This window comes from Podarcis bocagei (assembly GCF_964188305.1).
Source record: "Podarcis bocagei genome assembly, chromosome: 7".
Classification (NCBI taxonomy): Eukaryota; Metazoa; Chordata; class Lepidosauria; order Squamata; family Lacertidae; genus Podarcis; species Podarcis bocagei.
In genome coordinates this window covers 15,754,006-15,777,980 of record NC_138132.1, presented here as the reverse complement: position 1 = coordinate 15,777,980, position 23,975 = coordinate 15,754,006, and the positions used below count along the sequence as shown (strand labels likewise).

The window sequence follows — 23,975 nt, the reverse complement described above, 5'->3', positions numbered from 1 at the left end:
ATTGGGCAGCTTCCAACAGGATATTAAACACACAATAAAACATCAAACATTAAAACTTCCCTAATCAGGGCTGCCTTCAGATGCCTTCTAAAAGTCAGACAGTTGTTTATTTCCTTGACATCTGATGGGAGGGTGTTCCACAAAGTGGGCACCACTGCTGAGAAGGCAGTGCCTGGTTCCCTGTAGCTTCACTTCTCGCAGGGAGGGAACTGCCAGAAGGCCCTCAGAGCTGGACCTCAGTGTCCAGGCTGAACGATGGGGGTGGAGACGCTCCTTCAGATATACTGGTGTTGAGAGTTGCTAGGAAGCTACTATTCAGAAAGCTGCAACCCCCAACGTTTTCCAGGGAACTGTTAAACTGTTCTGAGAACTGTAGCTCTGTGAGGGAAATAAAGTCTCCTAACATCTGTCAGCACCCTTAAGAAACTCCAGAACCCAGAATTCTTTGAGGGAAGCTAGGACTGTTTAGAATGATGCTGCTTTTAATGTATAGTGCAGAGGGGGGTTGTATTATTTCTTTCAGACAGCTTTGCTTCCTTGGAGGCCTGATTGCCATAGAATCGTAGAGTTGGAAGGAACCCCAAGGGTCATCTAGTCCAACCCCCTGCAACTCAGGAGTTTCCTTACAGGATAAGTGCAATGCAGACACATTCAGCAACATTTGCTATGTGGATGGGTGCTTACGGGGAGGGGTGAGCTAAAATGAAACATGCAAGAATTGTCTCTGTATGTGTGTTATCTGGAGGGTCAGACCTTCCCCAGCCCCGTAACTAAGAGCAGCTAGGGGAAATTTTGCAAAAATGTTTTTTTAAAAAAAAAACGATTACAGAATAAATCAGGCAAATGTGCTTTCATTCAAGTTGCAGAATCCAGCTTTTCCTCGTTGCAGAAGGAAAAAGCCACACAAAATAAATCAGGCAAATGTGCTCGCATTCCGGTTGCAGAATTCAGCTGTTTCTTGTAGCAGAACTTGGTTGAACTTTTGCAAAGAGTGCACATCCAGCCCTGCCCACTGTCGACACTGCAAATCCGCTCTCTACTACAAAAGGAGCAGCTCACTCCTGAGAGAAAGAATTCCTCTTCAAGACAAGCATCGGGTGAAATCTCTGTCTCCCATGAATCATTACACCCTGCAGCTTTAGGAGAGCAATTGGATTTTTTCTTTCTTTTTATTGATGCCTCGCCTTGCTTCCACAGAACTCTTCATTAGAGGGCTTCCTGCCTTTCCTGGTGCTTCAATTGGCCGCTGTTATCTCGGTCTACAAGCAGAGCTTCCCAAACACACACCAGCCTCTGTGTTCCCCCCTCTTCCACGCAAAATGAAGTAAACATATCACCGAGTTCCCCTTTTCATCAGGAGCTAATCTTTGTCTTGGCCAGAGACCAAGGTCTTAGCCAGGCGAGGAAGACAAGCAGCAACCAAGAAGTCTCCAGTTTCATGCACAAGGACACCAACAAAGGACCATAGAAGATCAGAGTCCTGCAACCTCTGACAGGTAAGGGTTGGGTCCAAGATGCTTCATCTCCTTGGACATTGTCCTGCTAGATCTTACCTTTTCAAATCAGATGGAAGCTGGTGTGAGGGAAAACACATCACAATGGTCTTTCTCGTCTCTGTTCCAGTTGCTTTGGTCTTTTGAAGCAAGGTAAATGTGCTTTTATCGTCCATCTGGCAAGATTGTTTCTTCCCTGCATAGATTGCACCTCTGTTGTGGTCTGTGGCCACCAACATTGTGCTCTGTCTGCATTGTGGTTTGCATCGCAATGTGTGTCATAGTGGCATCCCAATGTGATTTAGGTGTGTGGCCTCAGTGACGTGCTTAGAACGGAGTGTTTGCCTCTCACTTTCCCTGTATGTGGTTCATACTTTTGTGTAGAGAAAGCTCAGCTGAGTGGAGGCAGCAACAAGGTCCGGGGTACCAATCCTGCCATTCCCGATTAAAAACAACCTCATATGGCAGAGCTGGGAAGGATCTGTGTCAGAGACAGTGGGGAGCCATAGGCTGAATGAACACCATACATTTAAAGCACTGCACCACCAAAGAATCCTGGGAATTGTAGTGTTTTAAGGGTGCTGAGAATTCCAGCTCTGTCGGGGTTAAACTACAGCTTCCAGGGCTATAGGGGAGGTGTTTTAAATGTATGATGTATGATGTGTATGCAGCCTAAGTCAATCAAAGCAGATGTCTATTTCCCACTACTCTAGTAACAGAGGCACTCCCTTTTTCTGGGAAAAGAAAGATACCATTTGGCAAGGTGAGACAGCCACTTCAGGTGGCAGATTTTTTCCTCCACTTTTCTTCCTGAGGCCCCTCCCTCCCAGTCAGTTCCCTCTGTTATCATGAGTTCTCCACATTTCCACATTGGTATGTGATTAAAACAAAAAAATTGTAAAAATCCAACAGCATTTTAGTGTGAATTTCTCTCAGTAGATCCTTTTTTTCCCTAACAAAGTCATTTTGCCTACTATAATGGATTTTGGTATTTGGTGTTCACTGATCTCTGCATTTGCACACACACCCTTATCCTAGCGTATGCATTTCTGTACGCATTACTTGCCTGAAAAACTGCATTGCAAAATTCAGATAAATTTCAAAGGATGGTAGTGTTTGGATTTGTATGTTGTTTATGAAAATGCAGATTAGGTAGGCTCATCTTGAAATGTGACCTGAATTGGTTTTCTGGGTGAGGATGTAAGTTCAGTTCACATTTATAGGCAAATCGTATCAAATTTGCACATTCCGAAACAATACGAAAAACAAAATGCAGCTCTCCTTCTAGATATGCACTTATATGAATTTTGCAATGCAGTTTTTCAGCCAAGTAATGTGTACAGAAATCACCCGCTCTAGATCGCACAGCTAATTCTCCCCTGGTCTCCTCACTAGCCCAAATAGAAATAATTTAGCCAGGTAGCCCTGGTGATCATCTAATGTTTATTGGATGAATTTTCCCCTTAAATTGATTTTTGAATTCTGAATTTATTGTTATTCACGTTTTATACTGTATTTTATGCTGTTTTTTGTTGCATCAATTAAGTGTTTTAAATTTGTTGTTAGCCGCTCTGAGCCCGGTTTTCTGAACTGGGAAGGGCGGGGTATAAATAAATACATTTATTATTATTATTATTATTATTATTATTATTATTATTATTATTATTATTATTTTCATCCAACTTCCTTTTCTGGTCTCTGGGGTTTGCTGCTTTTTGGAGTATCAGACTGCATACAGTCCCTGGGAAATGCAGAAGCCCTTTAGATGATAGACGGCAGGGGAGGGGAGACCTTCCTCCTTCTTGCTGTGATTTGTTCCTGCTCCTCAAAGTGCCTACCTAATGCAGAGAGGGGTTGAGGAATTGGCAAGTGGCGGGGGGGAGGCAATTTTGAGAAATCAATCTGAGGCATGGGCTGCATTTTGATTGGTTTTCATAGCTTGACAGGCAGGCTTACTTCCAAGTCAACCCGGCTTGAATCCGTGAAGAGTTCACTCAGCATTCGTTTGCAAGGATAATTTTTTCTTTCTTTCTGATTCTCTCTTCTTCTTTTTCCATCATTTTTTAAAAATAATAATAAAAAACCATTTTTAAAAAGTCTCTTTCTCAAGTCACCTACAGCAGGGGCAGCTAATCTGTGGCCCTGCAGATATTGCTGGGGCACAAGTCCTCTCCTTTTGAGGTTCACATACCTGCCTCAGGAACACCTGACTTCCCATTTCTCTCTCTTTTCGAAGGTTCCATCATGGATGTCAACGCCACTGCCCTGTGGCCTACCAGTGTCTCCTTGCAGCTGCCTTCCAAAGCTAGAAGCGAAGAGAGCAAAATAATGGACGCGATCCAGATCTTCTTCTACAGTGTGGTTTTCCTGCTTGGCTCCCTCGGCAACGGGACCGTGATCTGGATCACAGCGCGCCAGGTCTTACGTACTGTCAATTGTGTTTGGTTCTTCCACCTAGCCTTGGCCGACTTTCTGTTCTCGGTCAGCCGGATAGTGCCACTGCTGAAGAACGCCTTCTACGAGGGGTGGCCCTTTGGGAGCTTCCTGTGCCAAGCCAACAGCTTCATCAAGTACCTCAACATGTTCTGTAGCGTCTTCCTCCTGGCTGCTATCAGCTTGGACCGAGCAGTTTCCGTGTCCTACCCGGTGTGGTTCAAAAACCACCGGGGGCCCCGCATGGCGTGGCTTGCTGCTGCTGGGGCCTGGTTTGTGGCTACTGCCGCAAGCCTTCCTTTCTATCTTTACCGAAGAGTGGTAGCAGAGAACGGTAGCACCAAGTGTTCCCTCGCCCTGGGGGACCAGGTTTCAGTGAAGTGGACCTTGTATCTTCTGAGGTTGGTCTGTGGGTTCCTGGCTCCCTTTGCCATCATTGTGGTCTGCTACGGGATCATCACGGTGAAACTGAGGAAGCGACAGACCACCTTTCGCTCCAACAAACCCTTCAAAGTCATCTTGGCTATTGTGGTCACCTTCTTTCTCTGCTGGGCACCATACCACATATTCCTCATACTCAAGCTGGTGGGAGTGAAGGGTCAAGGGATGTCCATTGGCCTTCCGCTCACGTCCTCTCTGGCCTACCTCAACAGCTGTGCCAACCCCATCCTTTACTTCTTCCTGGGCCTGGACTTCCGCAGGAAGCTCAGCCGTTTCAACTTGGTTGGGGCTTTCAGGAGAACTTTGCTCGAAGAGAGCGGCTACTCCTTCAGAAGGCCTAGCAGATACCAGAAGGAAGCTGCTTCATCCGTCGCTGAGCCGGTCCAATCGACTGTGGTTGATAGAGTGCTGTGAGCAAATTCAAGGTTCTGGAGACTTGTTGGCTTGTGAGGTCCATGTGTCAACGTTTGCTGAAACAGTATTAATCTATCACATTCCTTACCAAATCAAATTTTGGACTGCCCATTTCTGCCCCCAAATTGTGGAGTAGAATGAAATTTCACCTTGTGGTACACAGCAATGTTTTCTGGACATTTTCAACTGGGAATAGCGGGTGTAAGGTTCATGGCAGATCCATTTCTTTATCCAGGTCAGGTTCTTCATTATGCCCCGGACTAAGCACAGATAAGTCCACCCCAGGATTTATACTAGACTGACAGGGCAAGGGCAGTTCTGGAAAGAAGAATGAGAGTGCACCCTGGGGCAAGGAAGGAACTCTAGAATAAATCCCTATACCTACTAAGCTTAGTCTGAATGCTGATTCTTACAGTCTCAGGTCTCTGAACATAACTTGTGTGTGTGGTTCTTTGTGGTCTTTTGCCCTATCATTGGGTCTGAAAGCAAATGTAGAGTCACTTGAGGGACAGAGTTCTGCTTTTGAGAACCAGGCTCTGGAAATGGATCGAGGACAAATTTCCAAAGTTCAGCTTAGCAAAGCTGGAAAACCAAGACCCTTGAAAACCTAGGGAGAATGTTTGAATGATATTGCAGGCTCCCCCCCCTTCCCTGCGCAGTGAGACTATCCAGGGAACCAGGGCTTCCTGGGTTTAGGTGAGTCAGCATTGGAGACTTAGAGTGTCTTTGCAATAGATGCCTGCAACAACAGCCCTGCAGAATCAAAAAGTTGGAAGACCTGCTCTGGTTGACAGAAGCACGTGTGGTCTGAAGCTGCGCAGGGCGGTGTCTACCCACCCCTGAAGGATGCTTAGAACTTCTGCTGGCATCTGGGTTTTTTGAACAGCACCTCGCTCCTCTTCTCTCCTCCGTGCCATGTTGCTAAGCAGGTTTAAAGCACAGTTGCTTCAGAGGGGGGTGATTTTAAAAATGCACCTGTGATGGTGCAAAAATATATTAAATACAGTCATCAAACAGGCTTCCTAATCCTGGGATTGTAGAAGTTGCTCAAAAGAGACACACCTCTCCCGAGGATTAAGCGACGGCTTTGCTCAACGTTTCCTAGCACACAAAACAACTTATTCATCCAGCTTCCCCAGCCCAAATAGGAGACAGGCAGTCTTAATCATGAAGGCTCTGGTTCTGAGCTGTTTTGTTGTAGGCGCTGCTGTCTCAAGGAGAGTCCTGCTGGGTCACATCTACTCCAGCATATTGTTCTCACAGTAGCCATCCAGATGCCTATTAAGGAACGCCTGCAACAAGGATGCTAGGGCATTAGCCCTAGTACACCATTGTTTCACAGTGATATATAGGCAGTATAACCTGGCTGTCATATAATATAACCACCATGTCTGGAAACCTATTTGACAGTCCTAATCGCCTAATTAAGCTACCCAGCTGGTGTCTGGGTACCCACCACACCTTGCGTCAGAAAATTCCATATTTTAACTATGTGCTATATATGAAGGAGCTTCCTTTAGTCTGTTCTGAATCTCCCAACATTCAGCTTCATTGGACAGGCCTGGGTTCAAGTCCCACTGCAATGGGTTACTGGAGAGAAAAACCTAGTCGAGTGACCAGGGCCACCTTCACACCAAGCCAGATGATACCACCTTAAACAGTCATGGCTTCCCCCAAAGAATTATGGGAGCTGGAAATTGTTAAGGGTACTGAGAGTTGTTAGGAGGAACCTAGTCCCCTCTCAGAATTACCAATTCTCAAGCGTGGCTTAACATTCAATCCCACTTCACAGGGAACTCTTGGGATCGAAGTTCTGTGAGAAGAGACTCGGGTACCTTAACAAACTACAGCTCCCATAATGCTTTGGGGAGTTCATAACTGCTTAAAGTTGTATCATAGTGCTTTAACTTGGTGTGAATGCAGCCTAGGACTAAACCAGGCATAGGCAAACTCGGCCCTCCAGATGTTTTGGGACTACAATTCCCATCATCCCTGACCACTGGTCCTGCTAGCTAGGGTTCATGGGAGTTGTAGGCCAAAAACATCTGGAGGGCCGAGTTTGCCTATGCCTGGACTAAACCATCCCCATTTCTCGGCACTATATGTAGGTGGTGACATTTTACGTGCTGGGTATATGGATTTCACTGAATATTCTTCAGAGGTGGACAAAAATTCTTCGACAGTTCAGGGAAAAGACATTTTCCACCTCCCCCATCTTTCAGAATGTTGAAGGAAGCTCTTTTGCTGGCTCATATTGGGGGATGAAGGGAGTTGTGATCGAAGAGAGGGCAGGAAAGAGAAGGGGCAAAAGCAAATTGCCTATAAACGAGGCTGTTTGGGGTCAGTTAAAGATGTGACTGAGCCAAAGGGGGGTTGCAGGTCCTCTGTGTAGTGCTATGCAAGGGCCAACAATCAGCTGTTTGTCAGGGCTTGCGACATGCTATCTGTGGACCTTGCAAACAGTGACAATCAGCTGATTGCTGAGGCTTGCACAGTGACATGTGGCATTTCACAAGCTGCAGCATCATCCGCATGGGCAGGAAAAAGGCATCACTGAGACACCTGGCAATTGACAGGTATGAGAGGAGCCATGGGAGGCAGAGACACTCACATGAATGTGGGAAGCTGCCTTATAAATTGCTTTGGGGTTCTTTTTCAAGAGGCGTACTACTTTTATGAAATAAATGAATACTGAATGAGGCCGTTGGTCCATCCATCTCAGTACTGCTGCCACTCCAACACTTAGGTAGGTGTTTCTCTCACTCCTACCTGGAGATTGGACCTTGAACATGCAAAGTTGATGCTCTGCCACTGAGCTACGCTCCTTCCTCAGCTGCTGCTGCTGCTCCTTCTCCATGTCACTGTGCTTGGAGAAAGCAGCTGACCAGGCACCAGAAAAGATTGAAGAGGAGCAAAACTAGCAGCCCACTGTTGGGAAGTGGGCCTGGGCAGGTGTCTCATGATTCACTTGTGAATGGCAGATACGTAGTCATGGGACCAACTGGATATTCCATATAAAGTAAAGGTAAAGGGACCCCTGACCATTAGGTCCAGTCATGACCGACTCTGGGGTTGCGGCGCTCATCTTGCTTTACTGGCCGAGGGAGCCGGCATACAGCTTCCGGGTCATGTGGCCAGCATGACTAAGCCGCTTATGGCAAACCAGAGCAGCGCATGGAAACGCCGTTTACCTTTCCGCCGGAGCGGTACCTATTTATCTACTTGCACTTTGACGTGCTTTTGAACTGCTAGGTTGGCAGGAGCAGGAACCGAGCAACGGGAGCTCACCCTGTCGCGGGGATTCAAACCACCAACCTTCTAATCGGCAAGTCCTAGGCCCTGTGGTTTAATCCACAGCGCCTAGTGGGTACCAAAATAGGCTCTAGCTAGTGCCTGGTGTACTTCCAGGCAGATGCAGGAGAAGAGCAGGATTCGACACAGAGAAGTTTGCAGTGAGAGGGATGCTGGGCAACTTAATTATCACAAGTGAAACCTTCTTACTGCAGGAGGGAATAACTTGAGTGACATTCAGATCTGTTTCCACTTTAAAGGTTGACACAATAAATAGCCCACAGTTTTATACATGGTTGCCGCTTTAAGCAGTGTCCCAGGTATTCCAACAAAAGAAAGAAAGACCAAAGCACACAATAAATACTAGGAGGTCTATACAGCGTGGGCAAGATGCCTTGCTTTTCCGCATAGGGGGTGCAGCAGAGTTTTACCCCCCCAAAACACATATTAATAACTTCTTCCACAATCCAGTCAAACCCACGTGAATGCAGTGTGACAAAAACACTACTGGCGAGGGGTGGAAATGCCACATGGTTGAGCGAGTCTAAATAAGTAGAAATGATGGAAATAAGATGTACTCCTAAAGGTTACAACCAGGACCAAATCTCAGCTGGTTGGGGCTAGAGCAAGCCATGACTTCTACAAAACCAGCAGGAGTCTACTTGTGACTCATGGAACGTCCAGCCAACTCATAAAATCCACATGAAGTCCAGATGATTCGCTTTGTTCGGCAGATGTCCAGGAGCTACAAGTTCCAGAGAAGTTGGTTTTTATCCTTCGGAATGGAAGTCACTTTTATTTATAGAAGAGTTTCCATCTGCCAAGACATCGCCCTAAGTCTTTTCTGATAGAGGGGATACTCAGAACTCTCTTTTGAGCTGGTCCATTAAAAAACAAACATCAGTATTCAGGCAATTTGTATGAACAAAACAGGCACGGCCAACCATTCTTATTGACTGATTACCCTGTTATAAGGTACTTGGATTCCACCCTGTTGTTCCAAAGATCAGACAGGCCGTATGGCCTTCTGACCGAACATGAAAACACTTGGCCTCTCCCGTCTTGCAATCAGTCTCTGTCCTGGGGAGGAGCCATATTTTACAGCAGAGGAGTCCTCCTTGGAAAGAAGTGCCAGGCCCCATAGTCAAGCATGGGGAGCCACGTGTCCACAGCAATCGAGGCCCATCAGTAGCGAACGTTCTCCTCTGCCGCTGTGACAATCGCATCCATCCAGATACGCATCGCCTCCGGGCTGGGCGCCACCATGCAGAAAAGGCGGTCGTAAGTCTTGACACAGAAGGTCATCTTGGGGCTGGGGCTCTGGCAGAGAGGAGAGTCGAAAGAACAATGGAAACACAAAACTTTCTCATGGTGCGCTTTTTAGAAATCCAACCCTTCCTCCTCCAAGGACCTCATGGCAGGGCACGTGGTGCTCTTTCAACACCTCCCCCCCTGCTTTCTTTTTATCCTTATTGCCATTTTGTGGGGTGGCTGTAGGTTCAGTAACAGCAGAGCTGCTTTGCAAAGCAACCACATCTCAATGGTTGGAGCAGGTGCTTTGCACAAACCCAATTTCTGCAGACTCCATGAAAAAAATGGATCTAATATATTTGCATTTTTTAATATCATCCACTCTTTAAGTCATACTAGGCATGCTGCCTCATAATACAATTTGAAGACTGGTAATGCAAACCCTCCTCTTTCTTTTATTTCTGTTAGCATTTTGTACTTTATCATTGGTTTTTTGTCCTGACGTATAAATCTTGCCAAATCTCTCTGCCATTCTTTAAAGCAATCTAGTCCACTTATTATTGGGACTGTTTGAAAAAGAAACAACATTTTCAGTAGCACAGTCATCTTTATTGCAGCTATCCTTCCCCACAGTGATAAATTTAGCCTACTCTAGATTACACTGGGGTAGCTAAGGGGCAAGGAACTGAAAGCAGCTCACCTAGCCTCTCTTATTTCACCCCGGGATTCTCCCTAGGTCACCCACACCCCCATTTGCCCAGCTTCACACTGTCCTTGGGTGGTTTTTGCTTAGCTGGAATGTGTCCATTTGTTTGTTTGTTATCCTACCCAAAGGAACCCAGGAACTCTTCCCAGTTTACAAACCCTTCACCCCCATATCTACACTCCTCAGTGACCCCTGCTCCATGGCTTCCTGACGTGCTTTTGTTTGGCTGGAATGGTGTCCTTGAATTGTGTCTTTAAATGGTGATATTTGGCTGCCGTTTGCCTGGATGGAGAGATGCCACCTGCTACGGTATGCAAAGGTTAAGGGTCACACCTGTGGCTCCACCCACTCCCCCCCGGTCCTGCCCAATGCTGGCATGTGGGCCCCAGAATTTTGCCCTTGATGGAACTTAGTAACATAAGAATCTGCAGCCCATGTGGTCCAGCGTCCTATTCTCACAGGGGCCAGCCAAAGTCCCCCAAGCACAAAAACACTCTCCCCTCTGCTGTTTCCGGAAGAGTTACTGCCTCCAAATGGCTATTAAAGCCACTCATAGCCCTCTCCTCCACAAATTTGTCTCATCCCCTTTTAAAACCATAGGTGCTGGTGGCTATCGCTGCTTCCTGTGGCAGCTAGTTCCAACTATGCTCTGCATCAGGGGATTTCACGGTGAAGAGAGTTTTAAGGGGGGGTCTGTGCTTTTTGGTACCTTGAAAGCACTGCGGAGGTGGTCGTAGTATACCTCTTCGATGGCCTGGAAGTAAATGACACCCTTAAGCTTGGTCTCCTCTTTGTCTGCAATGAGAAAGAAGCAGAGGGGCACATTAGGAAGCTAAGAGCAGCAGGAGAAATACCAAACAGAGGACAGGCATGAATTTCTCAGGCACACCACATTGACCCCTCCACATTGACCCCAACACAAGCATAGAGGCATTCTCTAAGGGAATCTCAGACATTCCAGGATTGGGTGACAGCTGCAATTCCTTGGGGAAAATAGTACTGGGTTGCAGACTGCAAAACTTTAATTTCTTCATTTTTATTATTTTATTTTAAAGAGAGAGTTTCTAGTCCTTATGGATGTGAAACAAGTGAATGGCTATGGCTTAAGAGAGGAAGCCTGGTGAAATTCAAGAGCCTGAGAGGGAGATGAATATGCTTTCCAGTATATTTCATTTTAGTTAGCAACTTGCTTTCCCCATGGATGATGATTTTCATTTTTTATACTTATATGCAAATTCTCACACGCAAATAAGAAATATGCAAACAGACTTGATTTGTATGTTCTACACATACCAGCGGTTTGAGCTTCAATCAGCCTGGGGAGATTAATGTTGTGTACAGACTTTCGAGATCAAAGGAAGGTGCTTTGTTGCAATAAATGGATGCTTCTGCCACCCCACCCCACAGCACAAATTGCGCAGGATCTGGATCAGTGCTGTGGCAGAGTCAAAGGGATAAAGCCCACCCCAAGGTCCTGATCCAGATTGGAGCCATGCACTGTCAATTTCTGAAAGAAGAAAAGGCTGCTCATATGACTAACACCAACCACATGCAGTTTGGCTCTAAGTCTGCCCATTGAGCCTTATCTTGCTGCACTGGCTGGCAACATCTCTCTTTCCTATATCTGCTGCATGAGACCCCTTTGACTGGAAATGCAAGGGAGAAATTAAACCAGGGACCTTCTGCAGGCAGAGCAACTGTACTCCAACAGTACATAGCTTTCAGAACTGGGGGAGCCAAGAGCCATTCCAAGCAGCAGGTTCTGATAACAGGTGAGCACCCCCCACCCAAGTAGCTAATCAGGGGATAAGCAGGCTCACCCCATCCTCTAAAAGGTGCCAGTCTTTTAAATCTCTGCATGCAAATGAAATAAAGGTAAAGGTACCCCTGACCGTTAGGTCCAATAGCGGACGACTCTGAGGTTGCACGCTCATCTCGCTCTATAGGCGGAGGGAGCCGGCATTTGTCCCCAGACAGCTTCCGGGTCATGCGGCCAGCATGACTGAGCCGCTTCTGGCAAACCAGAGCAGCACACGGAAACGCCGTTTACCTTCCCGCCGGAGTGGTACCTATTTATCTACTTGCACGTTGATGTGCTTTCAAACTGCTAGGTTGGCAAGAGCAGGGACTGAACAACGGGAGCTCACCCCATTGCGGGGATTCGAACCGCTGACCTTCCAATCAGCAAGCCCTAGGCTTTAGACCACAGCGCCACACGCATCCCATTGCAAATGAAATAAATACATCCAGTTTTATTTTTGCTTTTCATTTCTCCAGAGAACATTTATTTCAAGTTGGACAGCTCTGTAAATGCAGCATAAGACTCTTAATGTCAGGGTCATGGGTTCAAGTCCCACATTGGGCAAAAGATTCCTGTATTGCAGGGGGTCAGACTAGATGAACCCTCGTGGCCCCTTCCAGCTCTACAATTCTGACTCTATGGACATTTTTGCATGCACTTCATGCATGCTTGTGAGTTTTGCTCCCAGGTGAGAAAGCCTTTCTTCCACCCCACCCCCCAAGCCATAAAAAATGGGTGCAACCTCCCAGGACCAGCCTGTTGGATCAGGCCACTGTGAGAACAGGATGCTGACCCAGGTGGGCTTCTGGCGTGATCCAGCAGCGCTTCCCTTGCATTTTGTACATGGCGGTCGGTCGTGGACTCTCCTTCTCACCTGCATAGTAGGCCAGGACACGTTTCTGACGGTCAAAGGTGAACCAGCGCTTCTTCCAGGTCTTGATCCTGCCACCCATCTTGACCAGGTAGCCTTTGCAGGACTTGTTGGTCACCCGCACCTGGGAGCAGGTGTCCACGCTGTGCCCCGATGCCTCCAGGTGTTTGCGCAGGTCGAATGTGGCTGGTTTTTGCTCCTGGATCTCAGCTGGGTTAGGATCCTGCAGGACAGCAAGCATGGCAAGGGTTAAATTTGGAAGTGGGGTTTTTTTGGGGGGGTGCGTTCGGAGCAGCCTATACTCTGCGACTGCACCATGTAAGCACAAGAAGCCAAACTGGGCACAGAATTCAGTTTCCTACGGTTCTCGGCTTTATGCTTTCGCCAAAGCAAGTTTCTAGTCCTTATGGAGGCAAAGAGAAGCTTGAAATGCATGTGAGCAAAGGTTGACTGTAAGTATCTGATCTGGTCACTGCGGGAAACCGGCTAGATGGACTTTTGGCAGAGCTGTTCTTGCAATCTTATAATGAAGCCTCACGTTCTCAGGCTAGTGGGTGGGAGCTGAGCAGAATTTGTATTTGAAGCTTGACTGCCTTGTAGAACACATCTCTCCCCACTTCCTATATGCAAACGGCGTTTCTGGTGCGGAATGGGGATGTTACTTTGGGTATGAAATTCTGGCCTTAAGTGAAACATTACAGATATATCCACCAGCTTTCTTTTGGAGTTAGCCCACCTGACCTAGCCTCGCCTACCTTGATTGGCAGCACCTTTCAAGGCAGAGATACATACTTAACAACGAACGAGCCTAAGAAGAGCTTGGCTGCCGGATCAGGCCCATCTAGGCCAGCATCCAACCAGATGCCTGTGACAGACCCGGAAGCTGGACCAAAGGAAAAGAGCACTCTCCCCTCTAGCATCTGGTGGTTCCCTCGCTGCGAGAAGCCGAGTTACAGGGAACCAGGCAGAGGGCCTTCTCAGTAGTGGCACCCGCCCTGTGGAATGCCCTCCCATCAGATGTCAAAGAGAAAAACAACTACCAGACATTTAGAAGACATCTGAAGGCAGCCCTCTTTACGGAAGCTTTTAATGTTTAACAGACCATTGTATTTTAATATTTTGTTGGAAGCCACCCAGAGTCGCTGTGGAAACCCGGCCAGATGGGTGGGGTATAAATAAATTATTATTATTATTATTTTCAGAAGCATTACTGCCTCCAACCAGGGAGGCAGAGCACAGTCATCATGGCTAGCAGCCACTGATAGGCTTCTCCTTCAAGAATTTGTATAATTCTCTTTTAAAGCCATCCAAGTTGTTGGTCATTACTGCCTCCTGTGGAAGAGAGTTCCCCAGGTTAACTAGGTGCTGCATGAAGAAGTACTTTTGTTTATCTCTCTATAATAGAATTCAAACTGTAATACAATAAAAGAAACAAAGGGAGCAATATAATTACTATCGTTATTCTTATTATTTATTGATTTACATACCACTTACATGCCAAATGCCTTCAAAGTCATATTTAACTACATAACCATTAGAAGACATCTGGAGACAACCTTGCTTAGGGAAGCATTCTATAGTTTTATTATGATTTTATATATGTTGGAAGCCACCCAGAGTGGCTGGGGCAACTATTATTATTATTATTATTATTATTATTATTATTATTATTATACTATAAAATCAATAAATAATTAAAATACACAGTCATAGTTCCATTGGGGCATTAAAACATCCTTAATTAAAATATCCCTGCTTCTGGCATCTTCAAGCAGGACTGGGAAATAGACTCTCATCTAAACCTCTGGACAGGAGCTACTTAAATAAAAAGCCAATTAAGATATTTTTTAAAAATAAAATAAAATAAAGCGTCTGCCACAGAAACATTGATTTCACAGAATTCAAATTGCAATCCCGTAAAATACAATGTAAGAAATGAAAGAAGCAATAGTGAAAAATCAATGTGAGCGTTTAATGAGGGCATGCCACGGACCACTTGAAGGATGCTTGTGGGCCACTCATGGTCCACGGACCACAGTTTGGGAACCCCTGACGTAAACTAAGGCTATCCATGGCTACGATCCCATGATCTCTATTTGCTAACTCCAGCTCGGCTCTGAATACCAGCTGCAAAGCAGCAAGAATGAAAGTGTGTTATTTACACTCCTGTCCTTCTTGTGAGTTTCCCACAAGCGCCTGATTGGGCACTGAAGGAAACAGAATGCCAAAGAGCAGATCAGCCTTTGGTTTGACCCAGCTCTTAGGAAGAAGCACGGGCTTGCTCACATGTTCACAGAAGCTACCTCCTCTGATCAAAAAGCTGAATTGTTGTGCGACAATCATACAGAGTGCAATGAGATTGAGTGTTTGCGGGAGGGAGGCTTGATTAATTTCATTGTACACAAGGTTGTACATTGACTCTAAAGGTATTATTATTCTTGAATCATTTCCCCATCCCCCTGATGTGTAGGATAGCTGTCTGGAATGCACTCTGTGCATGCTCAAAGTCCTTCCCAGTTTACAAGATGCATACCAGAAGCAAATTTGCAACAGGCTCCAGGCTTAGTCCTGGCAAAGCCCGTTTGAGCTCAAGCCACCTTCTCGCTGGGATCCAAAGACGAAAGGGATTGTAAAAGCTCGTTTTGATTTTGCAGAAGTTCTCCTACCTTGGTGGACGGGGGCACCTCCATGCGTTTTGCCTCCCCAGCTGCTTTCTTGGCCTCCTGCAAGGGAAGAAGGTTGAGCGGGCGATAGGCAGCGAAGCGCCAGCAGCCACAGGCATACCCCAAAAAAGACAAACATCACACGGGCACATGCACACAACCCCAAACCGCAAAAGATAAAAACCAAACTGACTCCCAGACTCCTCCCCTCACGCTCTCTCTCCGTGAAGACCAGGCGAGCAGAGAGCTGACATAGTGAAACCTGCAACTTCCTTGTCCTCGGAGGCACATGGCAGGCAACTGAGGTTACTCTGATTTATGTTCGCTTTCCCCCACTGCCTGCCCACCGGCTAGACCTCACTACTGACAAGATGTTGTGGTGTTCCGTCTCAAGAAAAGAAAAGGGAGTTGAGCAGAGCAATGATGCTGTTAGTTAATGTTAGATTCTGGACTTGACGGTCTATCGCCAAGGCTTCCTGCAGCTGTTACTGGGGACTTTTGTGTTATGTTTGTTTTGTTTTCATGGCACAATATATTTATAGTCCTATTCTTCTTCTTTTTTAATGTGCTGCAAGTTGCATGGAGCCCTTCCAGTAACAAGTGGCTAAGAGGCCTATTCATTAGCTAATGAATAGCAACCAATATGCAACTCCTAGTTATTTTTTAAACAATGCTTTGACATTCCTGCGTTCCAGGGGGTTGGGCTAGATGTCCCTTGGCAGTCCCTTCCAACTCTGCAATTCTATGATTTTCTCTACATTGAAACGAATAGCAGAGAAAGCATTACGTCATTAATTATGTTAAATTTGTAAAGTTGCGTAGCTTAGCATAAATAATTCCTCAGATTACATGAAACAGCAGGCTATGAGAGCAGCATTTGGCGCAAACCGAACTGCAGCAGAACAGAAATGGCGCCTCTTGCGACAGAGACAGGTCAGAAGGAAAACTGCTACCTTCAACACCCATGAGCACACCCAAATCTAGTGGTAGTCAGGCAGTCTGATTCCCCCTGAGCTTCATGGCTAAGTGAGGATTTGAACCCTGATCTCCCCAACCCTGGCCTGACGCTCTGCCACTGTACAACTCTGAATTGCATTTAGGTGCTTTAGCATTTATGGCCTCATATGCAAAGAGTATATGGGTGATATTGTGCAACGGAACCCCATAATGCTGCTAATAGGGGGAGTCAGGTCCATTAGATTTCCTGGACCTGGGTATGCATGTCAGTTCATTAACTGCCTTGCCCCCTACCAAATTCTGTCTCACCCCCAAGCTCTTTTTACATCAGAGAAAAATGCAGGCGATGCACATAATGTTTAGCTTGGTCCTCATGCTCTTACACTTTGGGGAATGCGTGTCTGTGTTTGTGTTGGGAGAACTGGAGAGACTTGTGGTATGTATACATGGGTGACATCTTCCCACCCACCCCAAATACCAGGGATTATTCTGAAACCAGAGGAAGGCCAACAATCTTGGCCTGGAATTTGTTGATCTGACTTCTTACCCTTTCCTGCAGCAGCCGCTCTCTCTCGGCCATGGCCTCCCGCACCCTCCGTTCCATCTCGGCCAACTGGGTGACACAGTTCCCAAGGCTGTTGGGAGACATTTCTGGTTAGTCAAAATAAAAAAATTCCTTCCAGTAGCACCTTAAAGACCAACTAAGTTAGTTCTTGGTATGAGCTTTCGTGTGCATGCACACTTCTTCAGATACACTGAAACAGAAGTTGCCGGATCCTTCTATATAGTGAGAAGGTGGGGAGGGGTATTACTCAGAAGGGTGGTGGGAATGGGAGATTGGCAGATAGCTGAGATGAGCCTGTTGACGACTCTTAACGACTGCAATAGGTCTTCTAGGAAAAGGCAAGGGGTGAGAAGGTGAAAAATGGCTTAGTCATGTATAATGAGATAAGAATCCAATGTCTTTGTTCAAACCAGGTCTCTCCATGGTTTTGAGTTTGGTTAGTGATGGTGGAAGTGAACAAGCAGATATGTCAGGGTGTCAGCCTGAGCCTGTAGTTCAGGACTGGCTGACATGCTTAGTCCCTCCAGATGTCGCTAGACCACAATTCTGATGAGCCCTAGAGAGCACTGCCAATGTTGTAGCTGTAGTCAGAAACATCTGGAGGGGACCACATTGGCTGCCCTGCGGTGGTGCATCAACATCTGGAGGGTCACACACAGTTCTAAGTATTTCAAGAAACATAGCGCCTCTCTCCACCTGTCTCTCTTCCGCAGGAGGGAAAGTGGGAGATCTCATGAGTCCTGCTGGATCTGGTCAAAGGACCGTCTAGTCTAGCATCCTGTCCTCACAGTGACCAACCAAAGGAGAAACCCACAAGCAGGACATGAGTGTGACAGCTCTTTCCCCTCCTGCGATTCTCAACAATTGGTATTAGAGGCATACTGCCTCAAAGGATGGAGGGAAGAACATATTCACTGATCAAGCCAAGTAGACTTGCTAAGATGTGTAAGACTGAATCAGATTAAGTGTTGGAGATGCAATGAGGTTAAGGGTACGTTCTTTCATATGTGTTGGACCTGTAAAAGGGTAAAAGAGGATTGGGAAATAATTCATAATTAATTGAAAAAAAATGTTGAAAAGCACTTTTCCAAAAAAACAAGAACAACAACCCCAGTGTCCTTTTCATTGGGGATAATTCAGACGGAATTTCCCAGGTGTCCAAAAAAGTTATTTATGTATGCCACCACTGCAGCCCATATTTTGTCAGCCCCCAAGTGGAAAACGAGCGAGGTCCCAACTAAAGAAGAATGGCAACTTAAACTGATGGAATATGCACAGCTTGCAGACCTAACAAATAGAATAAGAGAACAAACAGAACATACGTTTAAAGAAGATTGGAAAATGCTTATTGAATATATTTGGGGGGGGGAATTGTATACACTTGAAAATGTTGGCAGCATTAAGATAAATTCTACAGTTTAAATATGGATGTAATAATGGAATACTGAAAGGTTAGGTTTATGTAAAATATGCAGGGATTTATGTTATGCAAAATGAAACATAGAAAAAGAAGAAAGGAAGTCATTGATATTTTAAGGTTGTTTAAATGAATATTCTAAATTGTAAAACAGAAAATTTAATAAAAAATATTTTTAAAAAAGAACATAGCCGCTGACATTCTCCACAAATTTATTCAATCCTCTTTTAAAGCCATCTAAGTCTGGGGCCATCACTGCCTCATGTGGACTCCCATGGTTTAATGTACTAATGGAATGGCGCCTGCCGAGTGGAGAAGGCCAGCATGCCAAGGAAAATGCAGCTGTCAACTGGGGAGGTGTTTGTTGGGACAGGCTGAGATTAAGAAAAAACGGATGTGCTCACCTATAGGCTCCTTGGCTGGACCCTCCTAGCTGCCCCACAGCTCCTTGGCCAGCCAGCAGCTGGTAGAGGGGGTTGTTGAGTCGTGAATATTGCAGGTTTGGGCTACCTAGGTAGGGCCTGTTGCCCCCACCTGAGAGCTGTGCGGCCAGCATGCTGGGATCCAGAGCACCTGGAGGGAGAGGGGGGAAATCCAAGGAAAGTGATTGGTTCAGCATCTCCCAAAAGACACAGGGCACATGGTCCTCATCAGAAGACAGTGAAACGGACCGTTGGTCCTCTAACTCAGTACACTGATTGGCAACGACTTGAACCTGGGAAATTCTGCATGCAGGGTGGATGCTCTCTCTCTCTGAGCTATGGCCCAATACCCCCCCCAACCCCTCCCCCTCTGGAAATCCTAATTTTGGATATAATTGGCCACAACATAGGGTTCAAATCCCCACCCAGCCAGGATGCTCCCTGGAGAGCCTTGGACCAGTCACTATCTCTCAACCTGACCTACCTCACAGGGTTGTTGTGAGGTTAAAATGAGAGGGGAGAACCATGCACACACCACATTGAGCTGCTTGGAGGAACAGTGGAGTATAAATGCACTAAACAAATAACAGGTCCATTTGTTTTCCTGCCGCACCATTTAGATAAAAGAGACCGAGTTCCTGTAAAACATCTTATTTCAAACCTCTTGGTTCACTGCTTAGTTGTGGTTTGTCTGTTTTTTTGCCAGCCACCATGAAGTTCAAACCATGCCATCAGTGAAAGAATGGCTGACGAAAGGCTAAGAGTTGCCTCCCCCTGGAAAAATCGTGGCTTTGGGTTGTTTTGGACTACAATTCCCATCATCCCTGCCAAGGGTCATGCTGGCTGGGGCTGATGGGAGTTGTATTCTAAAATGCCTGGAGGGCACCAGGTTGGGGAAAGCTGTCTTAGAGATTGCAGAGATGGGTTTACCACTGGCTCATACTTTCTGGAGGTGAAAGGGGGCTTTTCACATCAATGGGTGAAATATCCTGAGAGATCCCACCCATCCTGCTCACAACTTCTTTGAACTATTGCCTTCGGGCAGAAGATATAGGACAATGAAAACACGAACCACACGCCTTCTGAATAGTTTCTATCCAAGAGCTCTGATTGCACTAAATAATGATCTCAGGGCCAGTTGCAAGGTTTAGCAAGCAGAGAGTAGGAAGGAATGAGATAGGTTTTAGGTTATGTTTTAGGTTTTAGGTTATGTTATGCCTTAATAGGTCATGTTATATTCTGGATTATGTTATGTTTTATAGATTATGTCTGAATAGGATGAGAGTGTCGGAGATACGTGCAAATGTATACGTGAACCCGGTCTTTGGGTGGGTGTTTGATTTTCGTTGTTGTGTATACTGTGTATATACGGACAATGACAATAAATTTATCTATCTATCTATCTATCTATCTATCTATCATCTATCTATCTATCTATTTATAAGGTGAATAGCATTCACTGTTTACTGGAATGGGTGTTGTACTTTTCGTTTCACTGGATAGAAGTCAGTTTTTGTGCTAAAGTGATAACAACAACCTCTGCAAGCAAAATGTCATGTGTATGAACCTTACCCACCCACCTCCAAAAATAGTATTCCTTGAATTTTCCCCTTTTCCTTGTCTCATGCTTTCTGCCCACTCCAAATAACTGGTTGCTAGCTCATTTCTGGGCCCAATCCAAGGTGCTCACATTCATGTTTAAAGCTGTAATTGACTTAGGCCCCAAATACCTGAAAGACCACCTCCTTCTTTGATTGTTGTAACCCACCCTAGAACCTTAGGGTGAAGGGTAGGTAATTAATAATAATAATCCATACCATGCATGGAGAGGGGGCGCTGTGCAGTCCTGGCCGTGAGGCGTTCTCCTCTCCTACGGGGGAGACTTGCGGTCCTCTGCAATCCAATTGATCCCTGGGTAGAGAAAACAGGAAGGTAAGAATTAGGGTCAAAGCTCCCACTCCACTTCTCCCCTCATGCTTTGAAAAGAGCCAGGTTTTCATTTGTTTGTTTGTTTGTTTGTTTGTTCGTCTGTCTGTCTGTCTAGTAATTTCTTAGGCAACTTTATGAGAATTACATCCAGTAAAATCCATCACACATAAGCAACAGCACTTACCTCTTGAGCACCAGAAATAGAGGGAATGATTCAACAACATGGAAGAAGGGTCTATTAGCCACGCTGGCTATCTAGAACCTCACAAGTGGCATCTAACTTAACTTGTTCCTTCAATGCAAGGATTTGGAGCAAAATATACATCAGGAGGCTTGGTTTGGTCAGAATCGAGTATACACTTCCAGAGTTAATGCTAAAGACATCACTTCTGGTAAATGAGCCACCACAGCTGCTAGAAGGCTGTGAAAATTTGTGCCCTGGGCTTTTTAGACTCGTCTCCCCACATACTACCTGAAACCAAGGGGACACATTGGGTGCCAGATGGGAAATATATTGGCATTATTTTCAGCTCTCCTACCCCACTGGGTGCCCTTGCTCCAAATCCTTTACAGTGTGCAGGGGCTTCCACAGCAGCTAAACCAATGTTTACAAATTCTTTCCCCAAGGCAGGGCCTTCAAAAATCACTGCTTTGAAAAGAACCCCTTGTTTCTATTTTTCTCCTCGTTTGGTTAATGATTCCTTGCCAGAGAGAGGTGCTGGAACTTAGTGTGTGAAGAACCCCCACAGAATGATCCATTAAAACCCCAGGGGACAGCTTTGCAGTGAAGATGCCTTCAGGTTTTGACTCCACCTACCCTGACTGACCACTGGATTCCTCTGGCCAGGGGGAGAGTTTCCTGTGCCGGCTGAGACTCGCAACAAGAGCTCCTCAGGGCCTGAGCAATCGCATACTCCTGAATTATGGGTTATTTGTTGATCCTAGCTTGCTCCTCGCACCTGACTCTGGTTCGCCCTCTGGCTGCGATTTGCTCTTTGGTCGTGACTGACTGACTGTGATCTCATGGCTCCTGGTTCACCTCCTCCTGCCTTGTAAGGCTCAGCCCCAATATTCCCCTAGCAAAGGGCAATCTCATATTCCTAAGTCTCTGTCCTTTTGCCCCATGAGTCACTGCCATGTCTACCAGCCACGATCACTATGCACTACCCCCACAGTAGGAGACAGTAATGTTTCTGAACATCAGCAGCTGGAAACCACAGGAGGGGTTCCTGTTTGCAGGTTTTGTTCCACTGCAAGAACAGGAAGCTGGGCTGGATCCAGCCTGAACCAACAAGTTCTACTTGTGTTCTTATGCCATCTTTGTTCCAGAATCTACCTTGCAGTGGTGGCTGGTGCCCATTGGAACTGGTAGGGCAGGAGGCCAACAGGAAGTGGAACCACAGACAGAGTCAGAAGGCAGGCATGTGAGGACTGGATGAGGGCAGGCTGATGTTGCTGAATGTGTCCCATTTGCCCTAACAGACCACCCTCCACTGCAGCAGTTAAGCCATCTGATATCTGCTGCCTCCACTGCTGGTCCATGCTCCCACACCACCCTGAAAGGATGCAGATGCCCCAGCCTCTCCCATCAAAGACAAGGCAGATCCAAAGGACCTATAGCAAACATCTCACATAACCTGGTGCCCTAGGGAATGTTTGGGAGTTGTAGTCTGCTAACATCCAGAGGGCACTAGGTTGGGTGGGGTGGGGGAAGCACAGCTGCAGAATCATGTCTGTACATATAAAAGGAAGATAAGACACTGAAAATCAACACAGACCAACAGGACAAGACAGACCTTGACAGAACTGCGGACGGAGAAGACACAGGAGGAGGAGTCTGATTGGTCGGAACCCAACACAATGACCTTCCGGTCCGTCTTTTGGGTGAAAGTGAGCTGCAGGGAGAGACAGACGCAGATAAAAGGATGGAAGTGGTGTTTCTCTCCCCCCCCAAAAAAACACACACCCCTGAAATACTAAATCAATCCTCTGTTGCTTTTATCACCAGAACCAATCAAAAAGGTGTGAGGTTTTTCAGCACAGTCCCAGCAAGCTTTCATATGTGGTCTGGCAGCATACACAGTAGTTTACACGCTTCCCCTGCCCTCCTCCTGCTAGGTTGGAGAGGCTGAGTTGACTCACACAAATTTAACCTGGTTAAACTTCCCTAAACAGGGCTGCCTTCAGATGTCTTCTAAAAGTCAGGTAGTTGTTTATCTCTTTGACATCTGATGGGAGGGCATTCCACAGGGCGGGCGTCACTAACCAGAAGGCCCTCTGCCTGGTTCCCTGTAACCTCGCTTCTCGCAGGGAGGGAACCACCAGAAGACCCTCAGCGCTGGACCTCCTCAGTGTCCGGGATGGACAATGGAGACGCTCCTTCAGGTATACTGGGTGAGGCCGTTTAGGGCTTTAAAGGTCAGCACCAACACTTTGAATTGTGCTCAGAAACGTACTGGGAGCCAATGTAGGTCTTTCAGGACTGGTGTTATCTGGTCTCGGCAGCCACTCCCAGTCACCAGTCTAGCTGCCACATTCTGGATTAGTTGTAGTTTCTGGGTCACCTCTAGCCCTTGAATATAGGTTTTGCTTGGTGCCCACACAAAAGACTCCTCAAAATGATGTTCCATTGTGTATTCCTGTTTAACAGGGATTTACCATTTCTGCAGAAAATCAGATCAGCACATGGAAATGGTGAGTCCAGATTGAACAGGGAATAAGAATATAAGGATGGCATTTTGGGGAGTACTAAAAAAAATGAGCATGCTGGACCTCACCAAGTCTTAAATTTCACAAGGCTGCCCCCCTCTCCATGACACTTGTGTTTGGTTCAAGCACTAAAGGGGCTAACTAGGAGTGGCACCTTCTCTCTTGCCCTGGTTTTTCTGTTGCATGCAACAGGCAGAAATTCAACAGGCACAGCCTCCCTTAGATTTGCACCATTCATTTATTCAAGTTATTTATATGCCACTCCTTTCAAAATGTTTTCAGATTGTTTTAAAAAACATTTTATTTTATTCTATTTTATTCTATTCTATTTTACGCTGCATTGTTTTACTGCGTGGTTACTTGCAGCCCTGGGCTTCTTTGAGAATGACGGGTACACAGATAGATAATGAATAAATAAGTAACTTTGAATAAATAATAATATTCATCCCGGAGTAGTTTAAAGAGAACAACAACTACCAGGCTTTTAGAAGACATCTGAAGGCAGCCCTGTTTCCGGAAGCTTTTAATGTTTGATGTATTATAGTATTTTAATATTCTTTTGGAAGCCGCCCAGAGTGGCTGGGGAGGCCCAGCCAGATGGGCGGGGTATAA

General features: G+C 46.1%; 1 protein-coding gene and 1 pseudogene across 5 annotated transcripts in view; one reads left to right on the top strand and one right to left on the bottom strand.

Annotated features, from left to right (window-relative positions):
- Nucleotides 1-886: 886 nt before the first annotated feature.
- LOC308590480 (chemerin-like receptor 1 pseudogene) lies at nucleotides 887-5,169 on the top strand (annotated as a pseudogene). The gene is made up of 2 exons (XR_014013301.1): nucleotides 887-1,496; nucleotides 3,730-5,169. The product of XR_014013301.1 is annotated as a chemerin-like receptor 1 pseudogene (transcript).
- A 3,139-nt stretch (nucleotides 5,170-8,308) lies between these two features.
- PHLDB3 (pleckstrin homology like domain family B member 3) overlaps nucleotides 8,309-23,975 on the bottom strand; it is a 37,412-nt gene continuing 21,745 nt past the window's right edge. For 3 of the 4 annotated variants that reach the window (XM_081200352.1, XM_081200354.1, XM_081200353.1), the window contains exons 9-16: nucleotides 22,451-22,549; nucleotides 20,543-20,636; nucleotides 18,708-18,876; nucleotides 16,869-16,956; nucleotides 15,368-15,424; nucleotides 12,705-12,924; nucleotides 10,739-10,824; nucleotides 8,309-9,392 (exon numbers count right to left, since the gene is read on the bottom strand). In XM_081200352.1, coding sequence (XP_081056478.1) covers nucleotides 9,258-9,392; nucleotides 10,739-10,824; nucleotides 12,705-12,924; nucleotides 15,368-15,424; nucleotides 16,869-16,956; nucleotides 18,708-18,876; nucleotides 20,543-20,636; nucleotides 22,451-22,549 — 948 coding nt within the window. In that variant the 3' untranslated portion in view covers nucleotides 8,309-9,257. The remainder of the gene's footprint in view (nucleotides 9,393-10,738; nucleotides 10,825-12,704; nucleotides 12,925-15,367; nucleotides 15,425-16,868; nucleotides 16,957-18,707; nucleotides 18,877-20,542; nucleotides 20,637-22,450; nucleotides 22,550-23,975) is intronic. The other variant, XM_081200355.1, reaches the window with a different exon arrangement.